Source organism: Pongo pygmaeus, chromosome 19, assembly GCF_028885625.2.
Source record: "Pongo pygmaeus isolate AG05252 chromosome 19, NHGRI_mPonPyg2-v2.0_pri, whole genome shotgun sequence".
Taxonomy (NCBI): domain Eukaryota; kingdom Metazoa; phylum Chordata; class Mammalia; order Primates; family Hominidae; genus Pongo; species Pongo pygmaeus.
The window spans coordinates 95,169,321-95,196,885 of record NC_072392.2 but is presented as its reverse complement, the minus strand read 5'-3'; the positions used below and the strand labels follow the sequence as shown (position 1 = coordinate 95,196,885).

The 27,565-nt window shown below is 53.2% G+C and overlaps 1 protein-coding gene across 2 annotated transcripts in view; it reads right to left on the bottom strand.

Annotated features, from left to right (window-relative positions):
* Positions 1–27,565, bottom strand: part of MGAT5B (alpha-1,6-mannosylglycoprotein 6-beta-N-acetylglucosaminyltransferase B) — a 157,120-nt gene that overhangs the window by 11,215 nt on the left and 118,340 nt on the right. For both annotated transcript variants that reach the window (XM_063657124.1, XM_054459585.2), the window contains 4 exons: positions 14,979–15,110; positions 12,846–12,979; positions 6,814–6,944; positions 1,521–1,676 (listed from right to left, as the gene is read on the bottom strand). In XM_063657124.1, the coding sequence (XP_063513194.1) occupies positions 1,521–1,676; positions 6,814–6,944; positions 12,846–12,979; positions 14,979–15,110 (553 nt within the window). The remainder of the gene's footprint in view (positions 1–1,520; positions 1,677–6,813; positions 6,945–12,845; positions 12,980–14,978; positions 15,111–27,565) is intronic.

The following is a 27,565-nucleotide window of genomic DNA, read 5'->3' as shown; positions in this document are numbered from 1 at the left end:
CCTGGGTGACAAGATCCTTCATATCCCACACCTCAGCATTATGCAATATACCCAGGTACCAAGCCTGCATATGTACCCCTTAAACCTAAAACAAAGTTGAAATTTTTTTTTTTGAGACAGAGTCTTGCTCTGTCACCACCAGGCTGGAGTGCGGTGGCATGATCTCGGCTCACTGCAACCTCTGCCTCCCGGGTTCAAGCAATTCCCCTGCCTCACCCTCCTGAGTAGCCGGGACTACAGGTGCCCGCCACCACCTCCGGCTAATTTTTTGTTTGTTTGTATTTTAGTAGAGACAGGGTTTCACCATGTTGGCCAGGATGGTCTCGATATCCTAACCTTGTGATCCGCCCACCTCAGCCTCCCAAAGTGTTGGGATTACAGGCGTGAGCCACCGCACCTGGCCAAAATTATTATTTTTTAAGTAACTTGTGCTAGGAGTACACAGGGCTGGCCTGGAAGGTACTTAATAAATGGTTCTGAATCCAGGGCTGTTCTGTGAGGTTGTTTAGGTTATTCACTGCACATGAGCATCTCCACTGCCCCCAACACACACACACACACAGACACACACACACACACACACAGACACACAGACACACACAGACACACACACACACACACCCCCCCCCAAAATGCCTTGGGAAAGAAGCTATGGTGAGATGAAGAGAGGGCGTGGGGCCAGGTGCAGTGGCTCACGTCTATAATCCCAACACTTTGAGAGGCCAAGGTGGTAGGGTCGCTTGAGCCCAAGAGTTTGACACCAGCCTGGGCAACGTAGGAAGACATCATCTCTACAAAAAATTTAAAAATTAGCCAGCTGTGGTGGTGTATGCCAACTGTCCCAGCTACTCGGGAGGAGGAGGTGAGGGGACTGTGTAAGCCTAGGAGTATAAGGTTGCAGTGAGCCCTGATTGCACCACTGCACTCCAGCGTGGGCGACAGAGCAAGACGCTGTCTCATAAAAAAGAGGGTGGGCAAGTGCCTAGAAGCTGGCTGGAGACTCTCCAGCCTCAGCTGATACTCCAAGGTCCAGTCAGGGTTTTGCCCACTGTGTCAACTGCTGCTCCAGCAGTACAACTCAGGGACCCCTGAAGCAGTCACTCAGGACTAGTGGCTCAATGGCACTCTAGCCAGGACCCCTCTCTCCCCACCCACACAACCACTCCAGCTCAGTGTCTCCAAAAGCTAGGCCTGACCCAGGAGTCCATTTGGCTGGACTGGTACTGCATGGGGGCAGATGGGCAGCCCAACTCTACTTCCCCATCACTGAGCCACAGCTCTGCTGCTCTGCTGGCCCTGCCCAGGTCCCTTTCTCTATAGGCCCTCTCCTGCCTGGTGGGCACCCACATCTCTGTCCCTGGGCTCTGGCCAGATGTGGAGCTCAGGGCAGCAGAGCATGCTGGGGTATGTTCACATGTGGAAGGGGCCTGAGTGATGGTGGCAGGCCTGGCAGGCATGGGTGGTGACCTCAGTGTCTGCAGCCGGCACGTGTGAGAATGGTGTGGGGGATGGGAGCTCACTTTGGCCTTGCGCAGCAGCTGCTGAAACTCAGGCTGCGGTAAGAGGCCGTGGTTCTTCACAAAGGCTGGCACCTCGGGGGGCCGCTGGCTCTCGTAGTACACGGTGCCATGGATCTCCATGTATTTGTTCAGGATGCCCAGGAACTTCTCCTTCCCCTGGAAAAAGAAGAGGAGGAGATGGGAACCTCATGCAAACCATAGAAGGCAAAGTCCGTGGAGGAGATCCCTTTGGTCTGGAAGTCAGAAGATGTGGACCCAGTCTCAGGTTGGCCATTAACTGGCTGTGGGACACTGGGAAAGGCCCCTCCCCTCTCTGGCCCTCAAAACCTATGAGTGGCAGAGAATGGATTAGAGCAGAGGCTTCAGGATTACTTTTAGCCATGAAACTGTTTTCTTTCCAAAGGAACCCTATGGGGGACCAACATTTAAATGGATTCATGTGGTGCCACTTGGCCTCCGCCGAACCCCTAATGACCTCTAAGCTCCTTTGAGGAGCTGTGGAGCTCTCTGTAGTCCATTCATCCATCTCTCTCTCTCACCCATCCCATCCATCCTATCCATTCATCTACCCACCATCCATCCATCCACCCACCCACCATCCATCCATCCATCCATCCATCCATCCATTTGTCCATCCGCCCATCACTCTATGCGTCCACTCACCCATCCATCCATCCATCCATCCATTTGTCCATCCGCCCATCACTCTATGCGTCCACTCACCCATCCATCCATTCACCCATCCATCCCTCTCAAACATCCACCCATCCACTCATCCACCCACCCATTCATCCATCCATCCCTCTCACACATCCCTCCACTCACCCATCCACCCATCCACTCATCCATCTACCCATCCATCCTCTCATCCATCCATCTTATCTGTCCATCCCTTCTTTCGTCAAAGGAGGGGGATCTCTGATGGAAGCTCCATATTTGGAATTAGAACTCAAGGGAATTCTCCCCTAGAAAAAAGGATGAAACAGAGCTAGACCAGTCCTTGCAGGGGTTGAATCAATTTTGTCTCTATCACTATATTGATTAAGGTGATCTGAGATTGCTAGGGCCCCCAGCTACAAGCCAAGAGTAAAAGTAAATTCTCTCTGGAATAAAATAGAGTCATCTTTGATCTTAAATTATCTCCACAATTTTTCATATTCATTTTCCAGAACTCAAAAAAAAAACCATTGAAATCCCAATCAAACCCCCAGTACTTTTTTTGTAGAAATTGACAAGCTGATTCTAAAACTCATTTGGAAATGCAAAGGACCTAGAATAGACAAAACAACTTTGAAAAAGAACACAGTTAGCAGGCTTATATTACCGATGTCAAGACTTATTATAAAGCTACAGTAATCCAGATAGTGTGGTATTGGCATCAAGATAGACAAATAGATCAATGGAACAGAATACAGACTCCAGAAATAGACCCACACACAGTATGGCTAATTGATTTTCGACAAAGGTGCAAAATATGTCAGTGGAGGAAGGATGGTTTTATCAATAAATGGTCATGAAACATGATATCTATATGCAAAAAAGTGGAAGAACTTTATACTTATTATATGTAAAAGTTAGTGCAAAATGGATCACAGACTTAAATGCAAAACCTAAAACTATAAAACTTATACAAAAAAAGTAAGAAAAAAATCTTTGTAACCTTGTGTTAGACAAAGATTTCTTAAATACGAAACACCAAAAGCACAATCCATAAAAGAAAACACTGGACTTCTCTAAAATTAAGAACTTTTGCTCTTTGAAAGACATTGTTTTTTGTTTGTTTGTTTTTGAGACGGAGACTCGCTCTGTCGCCCAGGCTGGAGTGCAGTGGTATGATCTCAGCTCACTGCAACCTTGGCCTCCCAGGTTCATGCAATTCTCCTGCCTCAGCCTCCTGAGTAGCTGGGATTACAGGCACACGCCACCACATGTGGCTAATTTTTTGTATTTTTAGTAGAGACGGGGTTTCACCTTGTTAGTCAGGCTGGTCTCAATCTCCTGACCTCGGGATCCACCCCGCCATGGCCTCCCAAAGTGCTGAGATTACAGGCGTGAGCCACCGTTCCCAGCTGAAAGACACTGTTAAGAGAAAGACAAGGCCAGGCGCAGTGGCTCGTGCCTGTAACCCAGCACTTTGAGAGGCTGAGACAGGAGGATCGCTTGAGCCCAGGAGTTTGCGACCAGAATGGGCAACATAATGAGACCCTGTCTCTCTGTCTGTCCCTATCTACATATATATGTATGTTTAAAAAGAGAGAGAGAGACAAGCCACAGACTGGAAGAAAATATTTATAAAGCATATATTTGATATGAGACTTGGATCCAGGATATATAAAAAACTCTAACAACTCCATAGTAAGAAAATAAACAACCTAATAAAAACAACTAATATTTTCAATGGGTAAAAGTTTTTAAAAAGACACATCACCAAAAAAAAAAAAAAAGATATACTGAAGACGAATAAACACACAAAAATATCTTCATCATTAGTCATTAGGAAAATGTCAGTTTAAACCACAAGAAGACACCATTCCATGCTCGTTAGAATGTCTGAAATTTACAAGACTAACCGTCCCAAGCATTGATGAATTTGTTAAAGAATTGAAAGCCTCCCACATTGCTGGTAGGACTATAAAATGGCATGACCACCTTTTTAAAAAAAGTTAAACACACTTCTACAGTATTAACCAGCCATTATATTCTTAGGCATTTACCCAGGAGAAATGAAAGCATATGTTTCTACAAAAAATTGTACACGAACCAAAAAGGCTAGTCAAGACTCCCCGAGTTGGTTTCACAATTTATCCATGGGTTGCCACCTACGGATTGAAAAGTTCCACCCAAGCTCACCCAGATGACTCTCTGAGGGCCTGGAATGTTTCCTCCAGGGATGAGGGTGGGTTTGCCCCGGGCCTGAACCAGCTGCCTTTGCCTCCTTCCTGCTTCATTCCCTGGGTCCCTCACCCCTCGCTTCCTGGGACTACACTCTACTAAAATAGCACCTAAGCCTTAGCCTCAGGCTCCACTTTCTGGGGAATGCAGAATAAGACAGACCCGTTTAGCACAAAAATCACCCAACGCCTTACCCTGGCTCCCCAGCTCCTGCTCCCTGGAAGGATGATAAATGACCTGACCTTCCATCTCCCCTCCTTCCTCCTCTGCTTCTCGGCCACCTGGTCCCCTGAACTCTGGACGGCATCTCTCCCAGGATGCTGCTTTCATTTTTCTCTCCATCCAGTCACCTCTGACTTCCTTTGGTTACAAATACCAGAGCAAAGATGTCTTTTTTTGGAAGCAGCTTCTCTGAGGTCTCTAGCTGAACAGGATTGCCTCAGGCTATCACAGAAGTTCCAGCACTAGAGATAAAACCTTTCTCTTTCCAGACTTCATAACCTCTCATTCTCTTGGGCCAGTTTCTTAATAGCATTTTCTGATAAAAGTAGATCCTGTGTGTTCCACGACCCTCCGACTCTGCCCTTTTCTCCAGCGCCCAGTGCCCACGGCTTCCCGGGCTTCCCTGCAGCTGTGGCAATCAGCTTGGGGAGTCTCACCTCCCAGCGCCCCTCTCCACACCCCACAGTGACCTCTGACATCTCAGCAGAGGTCCTGGACCTTGATTCCTGCTTCCAAGCTTTCTCTCTGCCATTCTCCAAGGCTTCATAATGCTGAACAGGCTGTGGAGTCAGGGCCAAGTACCCCTGGCTCTGGACTTAGCTTGATGTAGGCTGGAACATCAGCTCGGCACTTACCAGCTATGGGTCACCTTCTAACCCACTGTGCCCTGGTGTCCTCAATGGTAGAGTGGGCAGCACCTACCTCATGGTGTGAAGGTTAAATAAGAGATGCATGTGAGCCCTTAGCACCATGCCTGGCACAGAGCAAGCTCTCAGTGAACAGTAGCCTCTTGGGTGGACGCAACCCAGACGGGGAGATCCCCCTGAGTCCTCTTTCTCTCCTCCTTCCTCAGTCATAGAATCCAGAACTGGGCTGGGCACATTCAGCTGAGCTGCCTGGAAATAACGCCACCCAGCATCCCCTGGAAGTGGGCATGGCCCTGTGGCCAAAATGGAGCTGATGAGCAGTGTGGGAAACATGATGTCCCGCTCTGCTCCTTCCTTCTCCTTGTTGGCTGGGATGCAGATATAATGACTCGAATGCCTGTAGCCATCTTGAACCATGAGGCAAAGCCAGGGTGGAAACTAAACACGATGGGTCAAGGTAAGAAGACCCTGGGGAACGCCACACCAGCCCTCCCCACCTCTGAAATTTGCAAGCAGGAAAGAAAATATACTTCCATCTTGTTTAAATCACAATTATTTTGGGGTTTCCCTGCGACAGCTGGATCTAATCCTAACCAATACAGCTGGGAGAGTGATTAAATCCAATGATCACGTAACAGGCCTGATGTAGGGTGCAGGGGCTTCCCCTGATCAGTATCTTCATTATTAACCTTGACCTCATGCCACCTGCCTGATGTAATAACCCATCCAACGCTGGTCCCTCTCACGCCCAGGGGCTGCCCTGTGGCCGTTCCAAGCAGGACCTTGACCTCTGGGGACTTGCCTCCCTGTGACAGAGGAGCCAGGAAAGACGGCTCCTAGGACCCTGTTGTCCCCATCACCCTCTTCCCCACCTTGGTCCATCCACAGGAGCCACAAGCCCTAGAGAGCCTGAGTCAGGGGAACATCACGAGGAGAGACTCCTGGAGCGGCTGCTGGAGAGGGGAAGGGAGCAGAGGGTAGAGGGAGCAGGCGGCAAGCGGTTTCCATACCTGGAGCTGCCTCGTGGCCAGGGGGAGCACAGGGAACAGAGAGAGAGACAGCAGGTTAGTGATGATTCGCAGACAACACCCCATGCAGGCAGCTCCTCTCTGGGGACCCCCAAGCCTGAAGATGGGGTTCTAATCTCTAAGCCTCTCCTGCTTCTCTCTGCCTCTCATCCCACAGAACCCCCAAGTCTAGCCTGACCACCCCCCATCCACCGAAGACGCCCTTGTTGGGCTTACATTGTCTATTGATCTGTTTCTTGGGAGGGTGGAAGATTTAGTCACAGTCCTCAATTAAGGAATCATTTATTAAGAGAGTCCGGGGGACAAGCTGTCAGCTTCCAGACTGGGTGTCTTTAAATAGCAGTTACGAACTTTTTGTCCTGAACTGGTTCATGGGAGACATTTCCAGCATGCAGGGCTGGGGCGGGAGGTGGGCACCGCATCCTGGAAGGAGGAGATGTGGGACCCAGGCGGGGGCCTGTGCCAGGCAGGCTGGTGCTTCCCGCGCGCAGGGGCCGCGCTCACCTTCCAGATGCTCGCCTCCTTGCCGTACACCACGGCCATGTTGCTGGCCTTGCCGCCTTTGATGAGCCGCTTCTCCGTCTCGTTGAGCTCCTCGGACACGAAGCCCATGAAGGAGTTGTCGGGGGTGTGAGCTGCAGCCCGAGCACGCAGAAGGAATGGGGTAACCAAACAACCAATGGCAGCCCCAGACCTCCCTGGACTGCCCCGCCCAAGAGGTCCTCTTTCGGCAGGGATGGGAAAGCGGGCGGGGCATAGGAGTGCGGTGGGGAGAGTGTAATCAGTGCCCTGGCCTGTGAACCCCTTTACCAGAGACTGCTACAAAGACCAGAGCAGAAGGAAACTTAGGCCGGGCATGGTGGCTCATGCCTGTAATCCCAGCACTTTGGGAGGCCGAGGCGGGAGGATCCCTTGAGCCCAGGAGTTTGAGACCACCCTGGGCAACATAGTGAGACCCTGTCTCTATGTAAAAATAAAAAAAATCAGCCAGGCATGGTGGCACGCGCCTACAGTCCCAGACACTCGAGAGTCTGAGGTGGGAGAATTGCTTGAGCCCACTAGTTCAAGGCTGCAGTGAGCTATGATTGCACTACTGCACTCCAGCCCGGGCAACAGAGCGAGACCCTGTGTAAGAAGAAGAAAGAAGGAGAAGACAAAGAAGATGAAGACAAAAAGACAAAGACGAAGGGGGGGGGGGAGGAGGAGGAGAAAAGGAGGAGGAGGAGAAAGAGCAGGAGGAGGAAGAAGAAAGAAGGAAGAAGCACCAGCAGCAGTAGCAGCAGCAGCCTAAGAGGTCATCAAGTCCCCCTATTTGAGGCTGAGGCCCCTAGGTGACCAGCAGGGACTCTGCCCTCCTCACAGTCCCTGGAGCCCCAAGCTTCTGACCCATCTCTTCACCCTCCACCTGCGCCCATAGGCAGCGTCTGTCACCCCAGGTGGAACTTTCTCCACCTTCTCCGTGACTGCACCCTGGCCTAGGCCATATCAGCTCTCACTGGGACCACCCTGACAGCTGCCTCCTCATTCCTGTATTTCTCTTGGTAGAGTCTTTTCTCTGAAATGACACTTTTGAATCTAGGCCATATCAGGTTCCTCCTCCGCACAAAACCCCATATGCCAAAGTCCACCCGACAATCACCAGGCTCTGCCTCCATTTCCCTCCCACCGCACCTTTGACCATCCAGCCCACCCAGAGCCCTGCTGGACACAACCCCTCTCCATAGAGAACTGTGCTCATGGGCAAGTGAGAGGTCTCTCCTGACCCCAGTCACTCATTGTCCCCTTAACAGCTTTATTTTTCATCACAGCACTTACCGACCAGACATTAGACTATATATTTATTTGTTCATGTATAATTGTCAGAATAGGCCAGGCGTGGTGGCTCATGCCTGTAATCCCAGCACTTTGGTAGGCCGAGGCAGGTGGATCACCTGAAGTCAGGAGTTCAAGACCAGCCTGGCCAACATGGCAAAACGCCATCTCTACTAAAAATACAAACATCAGCCGGGTGTGGTGGCGCACACCTGTTATCCCAGCTACTCAGGAGACTGAGGCACGAGAATCACTTGAACCTGGGAGGTGGAAGTTTCAGTGAGCCGAGATCACGCCACTACACTCCAGCCTGGGCAACAGAGCAAGACTCCATCTCCAAAAACAATAATAGTAATTGTTAAAATAAAAGCCCCTTGTGGACAATGGTTCTGTTTTGTTCACTTCTGTGCCACCAGCACCTGAAACAGAGCCTGCGCTGGCTGAATGAATGCTGGACAAAGATGGATGAGACAGGGGAGAAGCCTTCCATTCCCACCTCCAAGCGTTGCCCCTGCTGCTGTCCCCTTGGCCTGCACTGCCCTCCTCCCTTGTCTCGGATGAGGAAATTCTACTCAACCTTCAGGGCCCCTGTCACACGACACCTCCACCTGGAAGCCTTCTCTGGGGTGGACTGTGCCTCCCTTTGTGGCCCTATCTGCGGCGGTTAGGTCTCTGTTACAGCAGGGATTGCCCCAGGATTTCCCTGCCGTTTGACTTATTTGTCCATAAGGACACACACCCTCCCACACACCAAGGCCAGGGAACGTGTTTGATCTCATGCTCCAGTTCCATGGCCGTGTGTGGAGTGCAGTGACTGCTAAAGCTCTATCCGCCACGGAGGGGTTAAGAGGAACATGAGAGCTGCGAATCTGCAAGGCACACGAGCCCTGCCTTCTGCACACTAGGATCCCGAATAAACCATTTATTGAATCCAATGATATTTAATCTACCTTCCTGCATGGAAGGGGCTATGGTGAGTAAGGGGGCTGGGAGCAGCTGCCCAGCCTTGATTTCCCACAACAGCCTTGATTCTAAATACCCTATTTCTTCATTTCGAATGCACGCCCCCCACATTTTAACGTTTCTCCAATTGGGATGCATGCTTTCATCAAATGTGTAGATCTACTGTAGTATTTCCACCCACCCCTCAAGGCCCACAAGACGTAATAATCAACATCTGGTACAGCTTAGAAGAGATGATGGTTTCCTGTGTAAGTGCCCCCAAAGCTCACAGATTCTTGGGCCTGAAAATCCAACTACAGAACCAAATGATCTCTCCTCTAGAGCTTCGGGAGGGTCACGAGGAGCCCTGGAGGCCTGGAGTTCTTTCTGTGGGTGGTCAGTGTCAGGACAGCTCTCCCGTCTCAGGAGGCTCTGTCCACACCAGGCAAAGCAGCCCCTGTCCGACCCTGTTTACCTGTCCAGCACAATCTTCCCCTCCCCTCTGGCTTCTCCCAGGCTGCCACCCAGCCCTCTCTCCTGTTTCCACCACTCTCTGAAGCTGAAGAATCCTTCACTAAACTGCCTTCATTCCACCAACTCCACCAGAAGAGGCAGATTTAGAATACAATTAGCTAAGCCAGTCGGAGGGGGACAGGGAAATATTGCAACAAATTAAAATAACAGGGACCATTAAGCCAAGAGCTCCTGGGGGCAGAGAAAGGGTAAGGCCAGGAGAGGCAGCAGCCCCCCAGTTAGCTCCCTGGGGAAATCAGCCAGCTAGATGGGAACAGGCCTGCTCATGACTTCCTTCCTGGACTCTGTGCCATTAAAACTGGCCAGCCTCCCTCTTCCCTTTTGTTCCCACTTTCTTCGATTTATCCAATCAATTAATGTTCTCTGAGGACCTACGTTGGCTCCAGAGAGATTAAGATAAACCAATTAGTGGCCCCTTTTTGAGTGGCTCATGATCTATCAGGGAAAAGAAATGTATAAGCAAATAAGTCTAGCATACTTCAATATATGCTTTAACAGAGTTAAGTTTAAGAATTATTAAAATAGAGGTAAAGAGGTAATATATTCTGCCAGGAGTAGGAAATGAGGGGATCAGTGAAAGTGATGGTAAAAAGAGGAGACATTTGACGAGGTTTTGAAGGATGAGTAGGAGTTTGCCAGGTCTGGAAATCCACATCCAGTGGGCTCCACCCTGGGACAAGTCCTCATTTTCTCAGGGCAGGATATTGCAGAAGCCTCTTAACCTATCTCTGCTTCCCCCTCCTCCCTGCTCCATCGTCTTTGGCCACCTGCAGTCCAACAGGATAATACACCTCAATAAAAATGTTTCCCTGGCTGGGCGCGGTGGCTCACGCCTGTAATCCCAGCAATTTGGGAGACAGAGGCAGGTGGATCACCTGAGCTCAGGAGTTCGAGATCAGCCTGGGCAACAAGGTAAAACCCTCTCTCTACTAAAAACACAAAAATTAGCCAGGCTAGGTGATGTGTGCCTGTGGTCCCAGCTACTCCAAAAGCTAATGCACAAGAATCGCTTGAACCCAGGAGGTGGAGGTTGCAGGGAGCCGAGATCGCACCACTGCACTCCAGCCTGAGTGACAGAGTCTCAAAAAAAAAAAAAAAAATTTATTCATGACATTCTCTAGCTGAAGAACCTTCAGTGGTCCTCCGATGTGAATTCAGGAACCTTGGCTAAAAGACCCCACTCCTCGGTGCCCTGATCCTCCATGCTCCTCTTACCAGCCTCCACTCTGACTGCTTCCCTTCCTTTTTTTCTTTTTTCTCTATTTTATTTTTCCCCCGAGACAGAATCTTGCTCTGTTGCCCAGGCTGGAGTGCAGTGGCACGATCTCAGCTCACTGCAACCTCCACCTCCCGGGTTCAAGTGATTCTCCTGCCTCAGCCTCCTGAGTAGCTGGGATTACAGGCACCCACGACCACACCCGGCTAATTTTTGTATTTTTAGTAGAGACGGGGTTTCACCATGTTGGCCAGGCTGGTCTCAAACTTCTGACCTCACGATCCGCCTGCCTCAGCCTCCCAAAGTGCTGGGATTACAGGTGTGAGCCACCATGCCTGGCCTGACTGCTTCCCTTCTAAGTGATCTAAATACCCAAGCCTCTCAACTCCGTAGCTTTTCCTCTTCCACAGCCCGGAGCACCACCATTTCCTCCCTGCCTCTATTTCCACTCCCCATTTCCTTTCCCTCCAGAAATCTGCTCCCTGTGCTTGCTCTACCCCAAGCACTCTTCTGCTGAGAGGACAGTGAGAAGTCTCATGCAACCTTGAAATGGGCCCTGCAGAAGGAGTCTGTTCCCGACTGAGCTGTGTGACCTCAGGCTGCATGCTCTACCTCTCCGGGCCTCAGTTTTCTCATCTGGACTGCATGAGCCCCAGGAACCTTCCCACTTTCCCAACCTCTGGGATTCAATGATGCCATTACTTATTTATTCAAAAATCACATCTGCCCCTAATATAGCCTAGAGTCTAGAGAATCAGAAAAAAAAGAATAGTCCAAGCACCCACAAGAGATGTCACGAATTTGACAGGCTAAATACAAATCATATACTTTACTCACAAGCAAGTCCGTCAGGACTCCGCTCAGAGTCCACGTTGCTCTTAATTTAATAGACGCAATTCTAACAAGGCTGCTTATCTAGCTTTCTGGCCCGGAGCCTTCAAAGAGCCACACGCAAGATGCTGCTGGAGGCAGATGTACTGACAACAATTAAAAGTGACAGCTGAGAGCCTCCCAACAAGGTGGAAGAGCGCAGCGTGAACCAGACACAAGGAGGGGACACAGCTCCGCACACCTCTGCTGTCCAGAAGAGCAGGCCCGTGGGCCTGGGAGGCAGAGAACTGACCCTGAGTTGTCAAGAAAAGGTGAAATTGTTTTCAGTGAGCTGCGTTTAACAGGATAGGTCAGTGTGTGTATGCATTTTAGAGTACCATTAAAAACAGCTGAAACCCGGGCACGGTGGCTTGAACTTGTAATCCCAGCACTTTGGGAGGCCTACGTGGGCGGATCGCTTGAGCCCAGGAATTCAAGACCAGCCTGGGCAACCTGGTGAAACCCTTTCTCTACAAAAAATATAAAAATTAGCTGGGCATGGGGGCGGATGCCTGTAAAGCCAGCTACTTGGGAGGCTGAGGCAGGAGGATCACTTGAGCCCAGGAGGTCAAGGCTGCAGTGAGCAGAGATCACACCACTGCACTCCAACCTGAGCAATAGAGCGAGATCCTGTCTCAAAAAACAAACAAACCAATAGCTGAAGCCCAGCTCCACTCACGTTCCTTGCCTGGAGCCCTGGGAGCCAAGCCCACTCCTGCATTTCCAGAACCTTCCAGTTCTTCCCATATCCCTCTTTACTGCATCTGTTCCCTCTGCCTGCCTGCTCCTTTCCACCCAGGGAAGTTCTCCAGCCTACACTGGAAAGCCTCTCTTTCTGGAAGGCCACGGAGTCCCCTGTGTCCTGGAACTGTGTGCCCAACTTCCCTCCTGGAGGGTGAAGCCTACGTCTGCTGGAGTCGGGGAGGTCACCCAGCCCTGGACACCCCCTCCATGCTTCCTGCTCCCCAAATAGCACCAGAGGCTTCCTTCCTGGTTCACACACTTACGGAGCAGGAGAAGGCGATGCTTACTGGGTCCCATCAACCCCACTGGCTGGAGAAGGAAAGAGAGGGAGGAGCAAGACCCTGACCGCCTCTCATGTCACCTCTGAGAACCATGAGGAGGACCCCCTGACCCCACCCCCGCCCTGTGGGGCACTCACGAAACATGGTCATGAACTGCTTGGGGTTGAGGTTCCAGTAGCCCCAGTTGGTCCGGTAGCCGTGCAGCGTGGCGTACTCCTCGTGGTTGTACGCAGGTTCCGTCCCGAAGGTGTCGATGACCCTGATTCGGCACCTGCCCCCACAAGGGACAGGGAACCAGGGTCAGCAACCTCCCTGAGTGTCCCTGGGCTGAAGTTGCCCCAGCCACAAGCACTGTCACCAGCCAGTGGTGGGGTCAGAGTAGCACAGTGTGTGTTAGCACTTGGACTAGGACACTGCCCTGCTGTGTGACCACAGGCAAGTGCCTTCACCTCTCTGTGCTGCCTCATCTGTCCAGTGGGAAAAACAACAGCCCAATTGTCTCAGGGTTGTAGGGAAGCTCCTGGCCCATGGTCCTTGGTTAGCACTCAGGAACTGTAGCCATTACTGCCACCCAGAAGGGAGGCACTGCTTGGAGAGGGGGTCCCTCTCTGGTGTCCCCTGGGTCCTCTATACAATTTGCACCTGCCTGGGTAGGCAGTCATAGCCCCTCTGCTCAGGAGCCTGACACCCCTGGATGTGCCCGGTCTATAGGGCCAGGATGCAACAGGCAGGGTCCCAGGCACTGCCCGTGGGCTGTCTTTGGGAGGGCAGCGCTTCTGAGCCTCCTCTGCAAGGCTGGTCGCAGCAGGGGTGGACCCTGCAGCTGGGCAGAGGCTCTGCTCCACAGGGCCCTTCTCCCTCTGCTGCCTCCAGGGGTGGAGGCCCAAGTTCAAAACCCAGAGGGGCCTTGTCCCTATAGATCAGCCAACCACAGGGCCAGACGAACTCCGAGGCCACTCTCAATGGGCCACAGCCCCAGAGCCACCCCCTCTGCCCACCCTACGCCCTGGAAGGGGCACCTGAAAAAAACGCCAAGACTCAGAGGCCCTGCAAGGAGCTCCTCACCCCAGCGTCCTTCCTGGGGACCCAGAATTGTCTTCAGAGTGCTGAGGTTGGCACTCTTCCCCCAGGGAAGGGGCCTGGGGTGGGAGGAGAGAGCCGAGTGCATAGAGAACTCGCATTAATAATAAAAGCAATAACACTGCCTGTCACTTTTTTCCCTAATAAAATCATGTGGGATCGTCAATGGGACTGGAGCACACGTAATAAATAGCAGGGCTCTCTGTGCTAAATTAAGCCCCACACCCCGCTGGCTGCAGTGAGACAGGGAACGATGGCCTTGGCCTTCCTCCAGACGGAGAGAGGGTGGGTGAGGAAGACAGGCGGGTGCTGAGCAACTCTCCCCACCCCAAGGTCCCCACAGCAGGGTCACAGCCCTGGTTACCGTCCCGTTCCCTTATACCCCTCTCTCCAGTTCCTCAGCCCCCTCCATGTAGATGACCCCGGCCCCCTGCCCCCAGCCTCAAAGCAGCAGAGGGGCGATGGAGCAACTCCCTGGGTGGTTTATTAATTATCATTGAGTTAGCCGGGAGGCAGACATGGAAGTGGCAGGGGAGGGGAGGGGAGAGGGGAGACGGGAGAGATGGGGAGGGGAGAGGGGAGAGATGGCGAGGGGAGAGGGTAGGGGAGAGGGGAGGGGTAGGGAGGGGTGGGGAGGGGGGAGGGGAGGTGTGGGGAAGGGAGGGGGAGGGGAGAAGGGACAGGTGGGGGGAGGAGAGGGGGAGGGGGAGGTGGGGAGGGAGAGGAGGGGTGGGGAGGGGAGGGGAGAGGGGAGGGGTGGGGAGGGGAGAGGGGAGGGGTGGGGAGGGGAGGGGAGAGGGGAGGGGTGGGGAGGGGAGGGGAGAGGGGAGGGGTGGGGAGGGGGGAGGGGAGGGGTGGGGAAGGGGGAGGGGAGGTGTGGAGGGGGGAGGGGAGGTGTGGGGAGGGGAGGGGAGGGGAGAAGGGACAGGTTGGGGGAGGAGAGGGAGAGGAGGGGTGGGGAGGGGAGGGGAGCGGGGAGGGAGGTGTGGGGAGGGGAGGGGGAAGGGGAGGGGAAGGGGGAAGGGGAGGGGAAGGGGGAGGGGAAGGGAGGGCAGAGGGCAGGATGCAGGACAGTATGTTCTCCCACCTGGGCCCAGCTGGCCGAGTGGGGACGTGGGGGCAGGGCGTGAAGGAGGAGCTTTCTCCCCTGGCATGCGGGCCACGTGCACACCCTCTGGCTGCCCTCTCACCGGTACTTCTTGAAGGAGAGTCCCATGTGCTGCTTCATCTGCTGCAGGCCATGGTAGTCGGTGTAGATGAGGTCGAAGGGCAGAGGCACGGTGAGCGGGCAGCTCCCCCGGCCTGGCGGCACCCCTAAGTTACTGAGAGAAGAGCCCTTCAGAGTCTGGGCCCCAAGAAACCCACCTGCCCAACCAGCCACCCCAGTTCCTTAGAGCCCAGGATGAACTGTAAAAGTGCAGAGAGCTTAGCACAAACTCTCAGAAAGGAAGTGAGCAGGATGGCCCTGTACGGTAAGGTAGGTTTTTCACTGCACAAGGCAATCCAGCAAGGGGCAGGTGGGACTGAGGTCAGCGTGGGCTCCCGTGCACCCAGCCTGGGCTACCTGCCAGGAAGAAGAGGCACCTTTTGTCATTGCCACAAATGTGCTCCCGCAGGGCTGTGGCTACCCGGAGAGGGAGGCTTTCTCTAACTTTCACAAATCCCATGGATGCTGGCTGCAGTCCTCAGCGCAGCTACGTGTTTGTCTGGATGAGGGCCCCAAACTTCCTTCCTCAGAAAAGTGCAGTCTCGCAGTGCTGACTGAGCTCCTTGCGACCAGGGCTGGCTGAGGCCGTGAGCTGTTGCAGGCCACTGATTAACTGTTTCCCACCCTGGGCATGGCATGGGACCTGCCTGCCTTCACCTGCCGGGTTATTTACACACAGGTTTTCATCTGGGACAAGGTTGCCTCTGATGACCTGGAAGACGCAGCTTGGCCAGAGGAGGGGTGGTGCCCCTCTGCCATCTGGCATCCCATCCGGCTGGAGCTGCTGGGTAATCTCCTCCTGCTGGACCCCCCAGGACCCCGGCTCCAGGGGCATGGACAGGAGGACATGGAAGGACATGACCACACCCCATGGCTTCCTCTAGAATCCCCACATCTGTTCAGTCTGCCTCCCTGGAGAAGGGTTCAAAGCCCCCTGTCCTGGCAGCCACAGCTGCCAATTTAAACTCCTCTGCCCACAACCCCCCCTGCCAGCATTCGTACAAACCAGCTCCTCCCACCAGAAGCCCCTGCTTATTCCAACTCCACAGCCTCGGTTTCTCCCCTGCAGGGGATGATGAGGCATCCGGTCACTTGTTCATTCAGTTAAGTCTATGCTGAGCCTCTGAGTCAGGTGGGATGTACTGTCCTCTGCAGAGATGGCCCTTCCACATTCCCTTCCCCACTCCACCAGAGGAGGACGCCCGGGAGCTCAGAATGCATGCAGAACCCAGTCAGACACCCGCTTCCCCAAACACCCCCTCCCCGCCGGGTCCTCAGGATAATTCTCTTTAACAAATGTTTCTTGAGTGCATGTCGGGTGTCAGCCCCTGTGTCCACATCACAAACTCAGAGACACGTGGGATGTGTCCCCAGCCCCAGGAGCACGAGCTGTGTGAGGTGTGTACGCCTGGAGGTGCTGGAGCAGAGATCTGATCAGCGTGTGCTGAGGCACGGTGAAGGCGTCCTGAGGAGGGGCCCATTGGTGGAGGGACAGGCAGGGGGGGATGCCCAAGCAGAGAAGGCCACGTGCCCTGTCTTCATCTTCCTCTCTCAACAGCTCGTGGTGGGTGCATCACCTCATGGGGCTGGATGTGACTGTCCTTTGCTCCCAACCCAGATTGGGAAGCAGCCAGGCCATCGGGCCTCATCTCCCGGGGATGCCCACCTCCCCAGGATTCAGGGTTCAGGTGCCAGCTCTGCAGGAGGCCCAGGACACCTCCTACTAGGGAGGCCCTTCAGGGACCCACATCATAAGCAGAGTCAGGCTGGGGAGGTGATGAGCTTTGACAAGGTCACCTCCTCATTAACGGCAAGTGGCCAGGATTGATCAGTTTCCTGGGCTGTGTCTGGGCTCCTTGAAACCATTCAGGCCAGGTGGAAAAGTACCAGCCCGAAAGGTGCATGCTCGCTTTGTCCATGCTCAGAAGCTCAGGGAGGGTACTGTGCACACCATCCCATTAGCACACCATCCAAAGTGGCGCCGTGTCGATGTTTCTGGTCACCTGCCGACAGCGCTGTGATGGAAAGAAGTGGGGAGAAGCTGCCAGCACAGGGACTAAGCCATCAGAGTTCGGCCTTGCCCTGCAGAGAAGGGCAGCAAGAGGGGAGGCACTTTCTCTGGGCCTTGCCCCCCACCTTCAGCTGGTACCCCCACCAGCCTCCTGAGCTGTCCCCACACTGGCTTCCCCGCCATGTCAGAACCTTTGCTGCTAAGTGTGAGAGGGGAATGTGAAAACCTAATAGCCATTTCCTCCTCATTTCTTGTCTATAAACTTAAAAATGGCCAAGGGCTCCTCCATCCCTCCAACCTTCCTGTCTTCCCCTCTTTCCAACACAGACCACCTGCCACACAGGATTCTCTGATCCAGGGCTTCTAAGGCAGTGCCTGCCTCTTCAGCTTTTTGGTTGAAATACCCAGAAAGCAAAGGAGAAGGAGCACAGACCCCGGGGGTCTGGAGCCATCACAGGGAGCAGCTCCCACAACCTGGAGACTTCATGAAATATTTGGTGGTAGGTTTAAGTGTCGAACAAATTCTGCATTCACTCTGCAAGACATCCCTGTTGTTTCCTGTGAAGCATGGACTTTCTCACTCCCAAAACTCCCCCAGTAAAAACTGATGGCCCAGAAAGCAGCTTCATTTTTTTTTGCCTTGGGGCTCCAGAAGTCCCCTCTTCCTCACCTCCCTAACCCAATTGAGAACCACACACAAAAGGACACAAAGATGCTCCCTCTATCCCCTTCCTTGCAGAAACCAGGAAGGGGGTGGCTGCTCTTCCCACGTGGAATCTGGGTCTAGTAAAATTAAGACAATCCTGAAAATACAAACCGTAGGTGGGTCTAGGAGCTGCTACCTGCACCAGGAACATGACTGGCTTCCCTACAGATCTCTGGTTGGTTTCCAGGCAACATGTTATCTCTCTGTCCTGGGAGCTTCCTTTTGCTGCCCCATCACTGAGCACACCCCTGACCCTAGTCTCAGACACCAGGGCCACTGAGAGGACAGAGGGGTTGCAGCACGTCACAGCCCTCTCCTGGGAGACCGCCACACTGCGGTTCTAAGGTGAGTCCATCATCCTCGCCATCTTCAAGGCTAACATTTTGGACACAGGCATCATTCTATGTGCTTTCAACTTACTGATTCATCAACTCCTTTCATCTTCGCCACTACCCTACCAGATCAGACCCATTCTCATCCTGTTCCCATCTTTACAGACTAGGAAACAGAGAGGCTGAGTAACTTGCCCAAGCTTACACAGCCAGGAAGGAGCAGAGCTGGGATCAGTGTCTTTCTACAATGGAAACTTGGTCACATCTCCCTGGGGTCCTGACCCTTTCTGAGGCTTCCCACTGCCTCTGAGCCAGGACTTCGAGGATGCTTCCCCACCTAACCCTGTGGAAGCAACAGCTGCAGCCCCTGCACCACACCCTGTGCCCCCCAGGGTCTGCAGCAGCCTCTCCAGCACAGGCCCACTGGGTGTGCATGGAGGGAACAGGGAAGTGGGTGGAAGGTGGACCCCCGCTGAGCCCCACCTTATGCAGGACCCACTTGGGCAGTCAGGCCTCACCCCACGAAGCTTCAGCCCTAAACCTTGGCACCCAGATCCAGAGCCGGGCAGGAGCGGGGGCACCCTGCTGAGCAATCGCTTCCCCCATGCACACCCCGCTCAGTGTGAAGTCAAAGTCTTGACTAAATCAGAAAAAGGGGAGGAATATTAACGGATGGGGGAGAAGGAATCTACAATAAGACAGCAGCTGTCACCAGCATGCGACTAAGAGAAGTGAGACCGGACGCTTCCTGTACCTGTCAGGCGTGAGGCCAGGTGCCGCAGAAATTTCAAGGTGGTCCCGGCCAAACCCCCGCCTCTGATTCTACCAAGGTTCTCCTGCGATGGTGCCCTGTTTTCACAGAAACTGTTCCCTGGGTCTAGAAGACTCTTCTCACCTCCACGTGCTTAACTCAAATATCGCCTCCTCCTCCAGGAAGCCTTACCTGAGACACCCCTCCCGCTATGCTCCCGCCATACCTGGGACACACCTGGCCAATGTCCCAAGTCACCTCTTCCCCCCTGGAGGCCCCTTTGAGGGCAGGGTCAGGTCATCTTTAACATTCAAGACCAGGGACAGGACCTGACCCACTAAACATCTGCTGTATTTATGAAGCAATGCACCAAGCGGTAGATGAGATGAACTGGTTTCAATGTTTAACAGCTGGCCAAGAAAAGCCTCTCTGGGGAGAGAGTATGGGTGAGTGAGGGGCCCAGGGGTGAAGGTGCCTTGGTCACTCACTGGCCTTTGGGTCTGGACCTGAGCCCAGTGGCCTTCCACGTGCTCAAAGGACATCACAGGAAAGGAGGGAGACAAATCGGCCCGGAGACAGCAGCATCCCCTTCCCAGGAGGAGTTAAGGAGAAGCCCACATGTCCCCAGCCCTGGAAAACAAGTATTTTCAATGGAAGGGCAGGACATCCCTGGAGGTGTCTGCAGCGGCCTCATTGCTCTTATCAGAAGAAATCTGAGCCTCACCCCCTGGAGAGCAGAGAGGTCAGCTGCTGGGAGAGGAGGCTGTAGTTTTATCACTTGTAATTTAAGTTTACTTTTATGGGCAATTTTATGCTAAGTCATTGGCTGGAGCAGTGACATGAATTGAAAACGCTGTCCCCTGACAACCTTCAGCCAAAGGTGCCCGGGAGGCTCTGCTGTGCATTTCCACCAATCCTGCTGAATCTGCAAAACGCTCCTGTCCAGACCTTTCTGCACCTCCAAGGCCAAGTCCTCATTTCTCTTGTACTCAGTCCAGGGCTGGGTCAAGAGGACGGTTCAGCAGCCCCCACAGATAGGAGGGTGGCGGGGGGAGGACCTCAGGGGCAGAAGGAACTTGAAATGCATCTGCTGCATACCCCTCCATCTGCCCACTGCCAATAGCCAGTGCTTGGGAAGGACGGGCAAGTTTGCGTGGAATTGCCAAACTGGCTGGTTAGAATATATTTCTGAGTGTCCCCAGGCCAGATGAATAGGAGTCTAAATCCCAAGATGAAAGGGGTAGGGGTAGGGTGGTCCAGGGGAATGGAGCATTTCCGCAGGTCACCTGGTTAGAGTTGGCCCCTGCACTGTGCCCAAATTAATCCACCTGGAAAAGCTACCCTCTCGGGGGAGGAAGGAACAGGAAATTATTGTTTAATGGGTATGGAGTTTCAGTTTTGCAAGAAGAAACCTGGAGATGGATGGTGGCGATGGTTGCACCACAATGTGAGTGTGCTTTGCCACTGAACTGTGCACTTCAAAGTGGTTACAGCAGCACATTTTATGTTATGTGCATCTTACTACAGTTTTTTAAAAAGCCAGCCCAGCACAGTGGCTCATGCCTATAATCCCAGCACTTTAGGTGGCCTAGGTGGGAGGATCGCTTGAGTCCAGCGGTTTGAGACCAGCCTGGATGACATGGTGAAACCCCATCTCTACCAAAAATACAAAAAGTTAGCCAGGCATGGTGGCATGCGCCTGTCATTCCAGCTACTCAGGAGGCTGAGGTGGAAGAATCGTTTGAACCCAGGATGTTAAGGCTGCAATGAGGTGTGATCACACCGTTGCACTCTAGCCTGGACAACAGAGTGAGACCCAGTCTTAAAAATATGAATAACTTAAAAATAATTTTTAAGTCAACCCATTCACATTCCTGGCTCCCGTGCCAAGCACTCTGCCTCCCAGAGGGGCTGAGGTCCCATCTTCTCCAGCTGTCACGTTCCCCACCTGCCTGGGACTCCCAGCTGGCCACAAACCATATAGGGGCTTAGTAAATATCCAGGGAAGGACTGGCTCAGGCACTCTTTGCTAAAATATCAAAGAGGAGGTTGGGGAGACGGGATGAGGGAGGAGAAAAATAAACCTTCACTTAATAGAAGAAACCCTCGGCTAGGAATTCAAATGCTGAATTCTGGCAATGAAAAATATCCCTGGGCAGGAGCTCCAGCAGGCATTTGCTGGGTAGCCACCACATCGCTCTGGTGTCCGCCTCCACATGTGGGACACGTGCTCAGGCAAATCTCCATGGTCTCTTCTAAGCTAAAAATTCCGTTGTTTAATTTCTCTCTGTGCCTTTGGTCTGTGGCTAGAAATAATCTCTCCAGGTAGTGCTCAAATTGTGGAACACACTATTCTCTCTCTCTTTCTCTTGTGTGGGAGGAACCTAATTAAAAAGAATCCTTGCAAAGTGCTCAGAGATCTTTGGCTCCAGGGGCTGAAGTGCAGGCAGAATCCACAACTTCACTGGGTGCCTCTCAAGGGGAGCACACAGCTGGGGCAGCCTGGGACGTTCTGTCTCCCCAGGGCCCTGAAATCCTCCAAACCTGACCAGTGCCGGTTTCCTAAGCATCATGGGCAGCCCCCAACCCCGCCATGGCCCATTACCAGAACAGGCCACTGTCTGGTCCCTGACAGACCAGATGGGGGCAGAAAGAAGAAACTCAGAGGTTGAACTGGACATCTAATGAGCTGCTTTAGGAAGCAGGGGTTAGGATCACTAATGAGGAAAGAATTACACCGTCCTGCAGCATTTTCTTCCTGCCCAGGATGGACTGACGTCCCTGTACCCAACAGAAGCAGCCCAGAGTTGCTTTATGCAGCCACTGGGATGGCCCTGCCCTCAGCTCCCATCTCCCGAAAAGGCGATGCCCTTGAGCATCCCCAGCACGTACCCTGTGCCCTCGAGGGTTCAGGGCCACAGCTGAGAACTGCCAGGCCCCCTCAGGGTCCCTGGCTCAGAGGAAAAGGGAGTCCAAAGGCAGATGGAGGCATAGTCTGGGTGCTCCTTAGCCGAAGCCACCACAAAGCATGGGTGCGGGGGTGTGGTGCAAGGCATGCAGTTGTTAGGGGGAGCCTCCGAAAGGGAAACTGAGGGAGCAGCGTATCCTCAACACTGCAGACCCAAAGTGGGGCTGGCGTCCAAAGCTGGCACTTTCTTCCCCAGCGTTCTTTCCTAGTAAGCACACTCAGGGCTAAGAATAGGGCCGTGCTCCCAGGAGAGCTGGAGGAAGCCGCACACTCACCCCCCTGGCTGCCAGCATGGCTGCAGGAAGAGGAAGAGGAACTCGGCCCTCCGGCTGTTCCCAGTCCTCTTCCTTACAGACAGGCCTCGATTTCTAGAATAAATGCCTGTAAATGCTGAGCCCAAACCCAGGTTTTCTCATGCAGGCTTTAGCTCCTGGTGCCCAGGCCACCCCGAGGGTCCCTCTATTTGCTCCGGGCTGGGGCCTGGGCGTCGGGGATTATTTTCAGTTCCTCGGGTGATTCCTGTGTGCCAGGGGCTCTTGCTATTCTATCCAGTTCCACCAACCTTTGCTGAGAACCAACCTGTGCAGGGACCTTGGGGTAAGACTCTGCTGTCAATCCCACTCAAGCAGTCTCGGTGGGAGATGAGGGCCAAAAGCTAAGATGCAGCCCCTGCATCCTGGATTTGGATATTGAGGGCCCCTGGCTCCACGCTAGAGATGCCGAGGAAAAAGCAGTCTGGCTCCCAGGAAAATGCATTCCTTTTACCAAAGCTACTCTGACTTGAGGGGCAGGTGGTGATATAGGATAGTGTTTTGTGATCCTAAATAATCTCAAAATGGAGTCACTTATGACAAGTGACTCAGTCCACGGTGAAACTGCTGATCCTTCAAAGTGATAAATGTATGCTGGACTGGGGTGACGAGATGACACCTGCTGTGGAAAGGCACCCCCCGAGACCCAACAAGAAAGTGAAGCCAGGGGCAGCTGAGAAATGACCATGGACGGCCCTGCGGTGGCCGGAGACACAGCAAAGAAACTGACTTCGAGGGACATTGGGACCTACCTGGCTCATCAGTCAGCGCACTCGTATCCCAAGCCACTGGCCTGTGTGTGCTGAATATATTTGCAGTGATGGTTGGTGTGCAAAATCCTTGCACTAAACCCGGACTTGAAAGCATTTAATTGGCCACTGAGTCATAGTGAAACCTCCCACCTGGCGTTGGACTTAGCACAACTAGGCTGACTCAAACCTGACAGCGTAGTCGGGAGGAGTGCTAGGGGGTTATTCGTACCATCCTGTGCTTCTGCCAGCTTCACCCAGAATAAAAAGCCCCAGACCAGACCTGGCCCCAGTTTCCAAGAGGCAGGAACCCCTGAGTTTGACCCTTCCCATGGGTGGCTCCTTCCAGTATCCCTGACAGACGGTTCCTGAAGCTCGTCCACTGCCAACTTCCTCCTCTCCAGCCACCATCTGACAAGACGCTCTCTTGGTCTGTCCTTGGCAGAGGAAGAACACTGGTCCCCTCATCCCTTCTCGAGAACCCACGACCCCTGAGATTCACAGAGGCCCTGATGCCTCCTCCCCAGGGACAAATCCTGCCTCCTTTAGGAGCATCCAGAAGCCAGCCCTTCTCCTCATTTCTTTCGAGTTTTTTTCTTGTAGAGATGAGGTTTCACTTGCTCAGGTTGGTCTTGAACTCCTAGACTCAAGGGATTGCCTGTAATCCCAGCCTCCTAAAGTGCTGGGGTTACGGGTATGAACCGAGGGCCTGGTCTGTCCTCATTTCTTATCTGATCTCCCCAGGTTCTCCCCACTCCACCTGGGGTGCATGGATCTCTCATGAGGGCCAGCGACGTCATTTCCATGAGTCTTCCCTTGCAGCCCTCCCCAACACAGGCCAGGCCGGAGCTGGGAAAGGCGACACGGCACGGCCTCCATCGGTCTTGCTTATTGGTCAATGTTCAGACTTGGTCGGGGGCCTTGACTCGCAAGAAACAGACTCCCTGTGACACCAGTGCAGTGCGTGGAGCATGAGGAGAGGCGAGGCCCTTGCAAGGAAGGGTCTCTCCTGGATCCCGAGGAAGGATGAAGGTCAGGGGCCAGGGCAGCCCCAGGCCCCAGCAGCAGAGGCCCACGACATTTGGCTGCACTCAACGTGACCCCGCCACACTCGGCATGCCGGCACCTGCTCCCCCTCTGTCCCCTTGCCTGCCATCTAGGTAGGTCTTCTGCCTACCCACATCTGAATTTCCCGGGGAAAAGGTTCTGACCGCCAGCCAACTTGAGTTGGGTGTCCGGCTGCCAGGCCTCTCCGCTGGGATGTGTGGCTCCTGCGCTCGCTCCCCGCTCAGCCAGGAGGTTAAAATGCCTCCTTGAAACTGAAGGAAGGGGAAGGAAAAAGGAGACAGGAGAGGGGCCGGGGATTTTTAGTGTAATGTAATCGTCGGCCTCTCATGCCTCCTCTTGGAACGGGGAGGGTGATGCAGGAGAGCCGCCATTCACAAGTCTAGGTGCCAAGATGCAGTTCTTCCCCACCTTTTCCTAATCTGTGTGCTTATAAGTTACAAAATATTCCAAGCATCCAGAAAATTATAGAAAATCATATAATGCTCCAATGCTCCCACTTCCCAGCCTTGTCAAGCCTTAACATTTTGCCATATTTGGTTCGAATCCTTTTTGTTTCGAGAGATAACACATTACAAACCCTGGTGGAGCCCGAGGGTTGTTTTTCGGTCTTGTCCACTTCCTCGCGTCTCCCGCTGCCTCCACCTGGCTTGTGGGAAATGCTCTCCCCTTCCTCAACAAAGATAAAATAGAAACCATCAGAGACGAGTGCCCAATCCCCGGCCCCCAGCCCAGGCCCCCCACCCCACTGCATTTACAGTATACCCTGGTCTTTTCTCCTACTCTCCTCTCAGGGCAGAAGAGCTGTCCTCGTCCCTCCTCCTGGGACCCTCCCCTGAAGCCACTGCCAGCGATACTCTCTCCCTCCTATGTCCACAACCTCCCTACTGTTCTGGCTCCTTTGCATCCATATTTAAACATGAGTGCACTCTCTTATCTTGAAAAATAAACAAGCACACTTTTGATCATGGGCTGAACTGTGGCCCCTGAAGGAGGGTGAAGTCCTAACCCCCGTACCTGTGAATGTGACTTTGTTTGGAAAAAGGGTCTTTGCAGAGGTAATCAAGTTAAGATGAAGGCATTAGGGTGGGCCCTAATCCAATCTGACTGGTGTCCTTATAAAAAGAAGAAACGTGGCCGGGTGCAGTGGCTCATACCTGTAATCCCAGCACTTTGGGAGGCCGAGGTGGGTGGATCACCTGAGGTCAGAAGTTCAAGACCAGCCTGGCCCACATGGTGAAACCCTGTCTCTACTAAAAATACAAAAATTAGCTGGGCATGGTGGCACATTCCTGTAGTCCCAGCTACTCGGGAGGCTGAGGCAGGAGAATCACATGAATCGGGAGGTGGAAGTTGCAGTGAGCCGAGACTGCGCCACTGCACGCCAGCTGGGAGACAGGGCAAGACTCTGTCTCAAAAAAAAAAAAAAAAAAGAGGAAGAAGAAATGTGGACACAGAGTCATGCATGGAGGGAGGAAGAGATGCGGACATAGGGAGAACACTGTCTACCCCTCTAAGAACTCCTGCGGCTACCAGAAGACAGGGGAGAGGCTGGGACTGACGCTTCCCTAGTGCCTTCAGAGGGAGTCTTGATTTCAGACTTCCAGCCTTCAGGACTGTGAGAGGACACATTTGTGTGGTTTATACCCCCCAGCATGTAGTCTTTTGACTGGTCACCCCCAGGAGGCAGACACACCTGCCTGCGATTCTGTAACCCCTGCTCCTGCGCTCTTTCTCCTTTCGGCTCCTGGCCAATCTCCTTGGAGGAGTGCAGACACTCACGACCACTGCGTCCTCCCCATCCCGCCTTCCACACTCCCACAGCCCACTGGGTTTAGGACCTTTGTCCCCACGACTGCACCACAATGCTCTTTCCAAAGTCAGCGATGACATCTTTGTGGCCAAATTCTCTTTCGTTCTCTCTCTCCTTCCTTCCTTCTTTCCTTCTTTCTTTCTTCTTCTTCTTCTTCTTTTTTTTTTTTTTTTTTTGAGACAGAGTCTTGCTTTGTCACCCAAGCTGGAGTGCAGTAGCATGATCACGGCTGACTGTAGCCTCGACCTCCCAGGCTCAAGTGATCCTCCTTCCTCAGTCGCCTGAGTAGCTGGGACCACAAGCGCACTTGGCTAATTTTTTGGGTTTTGGTAAAGACCAGGTCTCACTATCTTGCCCAGGCTGGTCTCGAACTCCTGGAATCAAGCAATCCTCCCACTGTGACTCCCAAAGTGCTGGGATTACAGAAGTGAGCCGCCCCACCCAGTCCCATGTGACCAAATTCTTTGGACATTTTTCAGTCTCCTTCTTACTTGGCTTTTCAATGAGCAATGTGTTGCTCGCCACAACTCCTTCTAGAAGCATCTTCTCATGGGCACCCATGACTCCACATCTGGCTTGCTCTTGGCTACTCCTCAGTCTCCTTTGCCTGTAAGAGGTCTTTCTGTGTTGATATTTCCCAAGTCTGTGCCCCTCAAGCCTGTTTTCCCATCCTTTGACAACTTCAACCACACTGTGTTCAACCACTCTCAACAGCCAAGACCCCATCTCCATGCCACACCTCCCCCGGGCCCATCACCCAGTGGCCTCCATGGGGCACCTCTGTTTCGACATGTGTGCCCCAAACCCAGTGCTTTTCTCCTCTCCCCTCAGAGAAGAGCAGCATCCTCCGCCCTGGAGCTGGTTTGAGCTGCCCAGGTCAGCCTGGTTCTGGTCAGCTCAAGCTGGTTTCCAGCAGCTGGGCCCAGTTTGCATTGGTTCAGATCAGTCTTTACCAGTCATATCCAGAACTGATCTCTGGGTTCCAAACCTAAGACCTGCCTCAGCTGGTCACAGTGGACTGTGCGGGAGGAAGCAGATGGAGTCCCCACCTTCGTCATTCTCTGGGGATCCTCCCCAGCCTTTCCTTTGGGCACCTGGCCCCAGGCAGGAGGCGGATTTCCAGCCTGGCTGCATGCTTGACAGCCAGGAGTTGTCCCTCCTAGTCTTCCTTATTTAAACATTCTCCTCTCAAGCTTTCATCATTTGCCAGTTAAGTCAACTAATTTTCTACTAAACCCAATTTCACTCATGGATGGAGGAAGAGCTCAGTAATTTTTCCTCATGCCATGTACTATTAATGATGCTTGAAATTATGCAAATAAAATTGATGAGCACAGCTGATTCTGGGAAAGCAGGAAGGGAAAGGCTTAACTTTAAAACGCCCACCCTGGACCTGCGCATGCACGAGGCCGTCTCAGGCCGGGCAGGCGCTCGGGTTTGACTTCTCCTTCCCTCCGCGCACGGCGGGGCGCGGGCGGGGACTGGCTGACATTACCTTGCTGCAATCTCATCACAGAGCGCATGGCTCCCTCGTGCCACCTCCCTCACCCCGGAAGCATCTTGCAGCAGCAAAGCCAGATGTAGATCCTGCACATCGCCCCAAACGTCACTCCAGTGAGCCAGTTAATTGAAACACCGAAACCCGAGGAGCAGAGCGGGACCGGCTCATCCGTCCAGCCTTGTTGCTCCGTCAGTGGCCAGGACATCTGCCATGAACATCTGCGAATAAACTACAACAAATGTACAAGCCGCGTCTTTGTCCCGCTGCCTCCCATGCAGGTCATTTCACCAGCCAAGGGAGACGTTTCTGTCACAGAAACCAAGCTGAGACACTCGGAATTCAGATTACCTTCACGTCCCATTA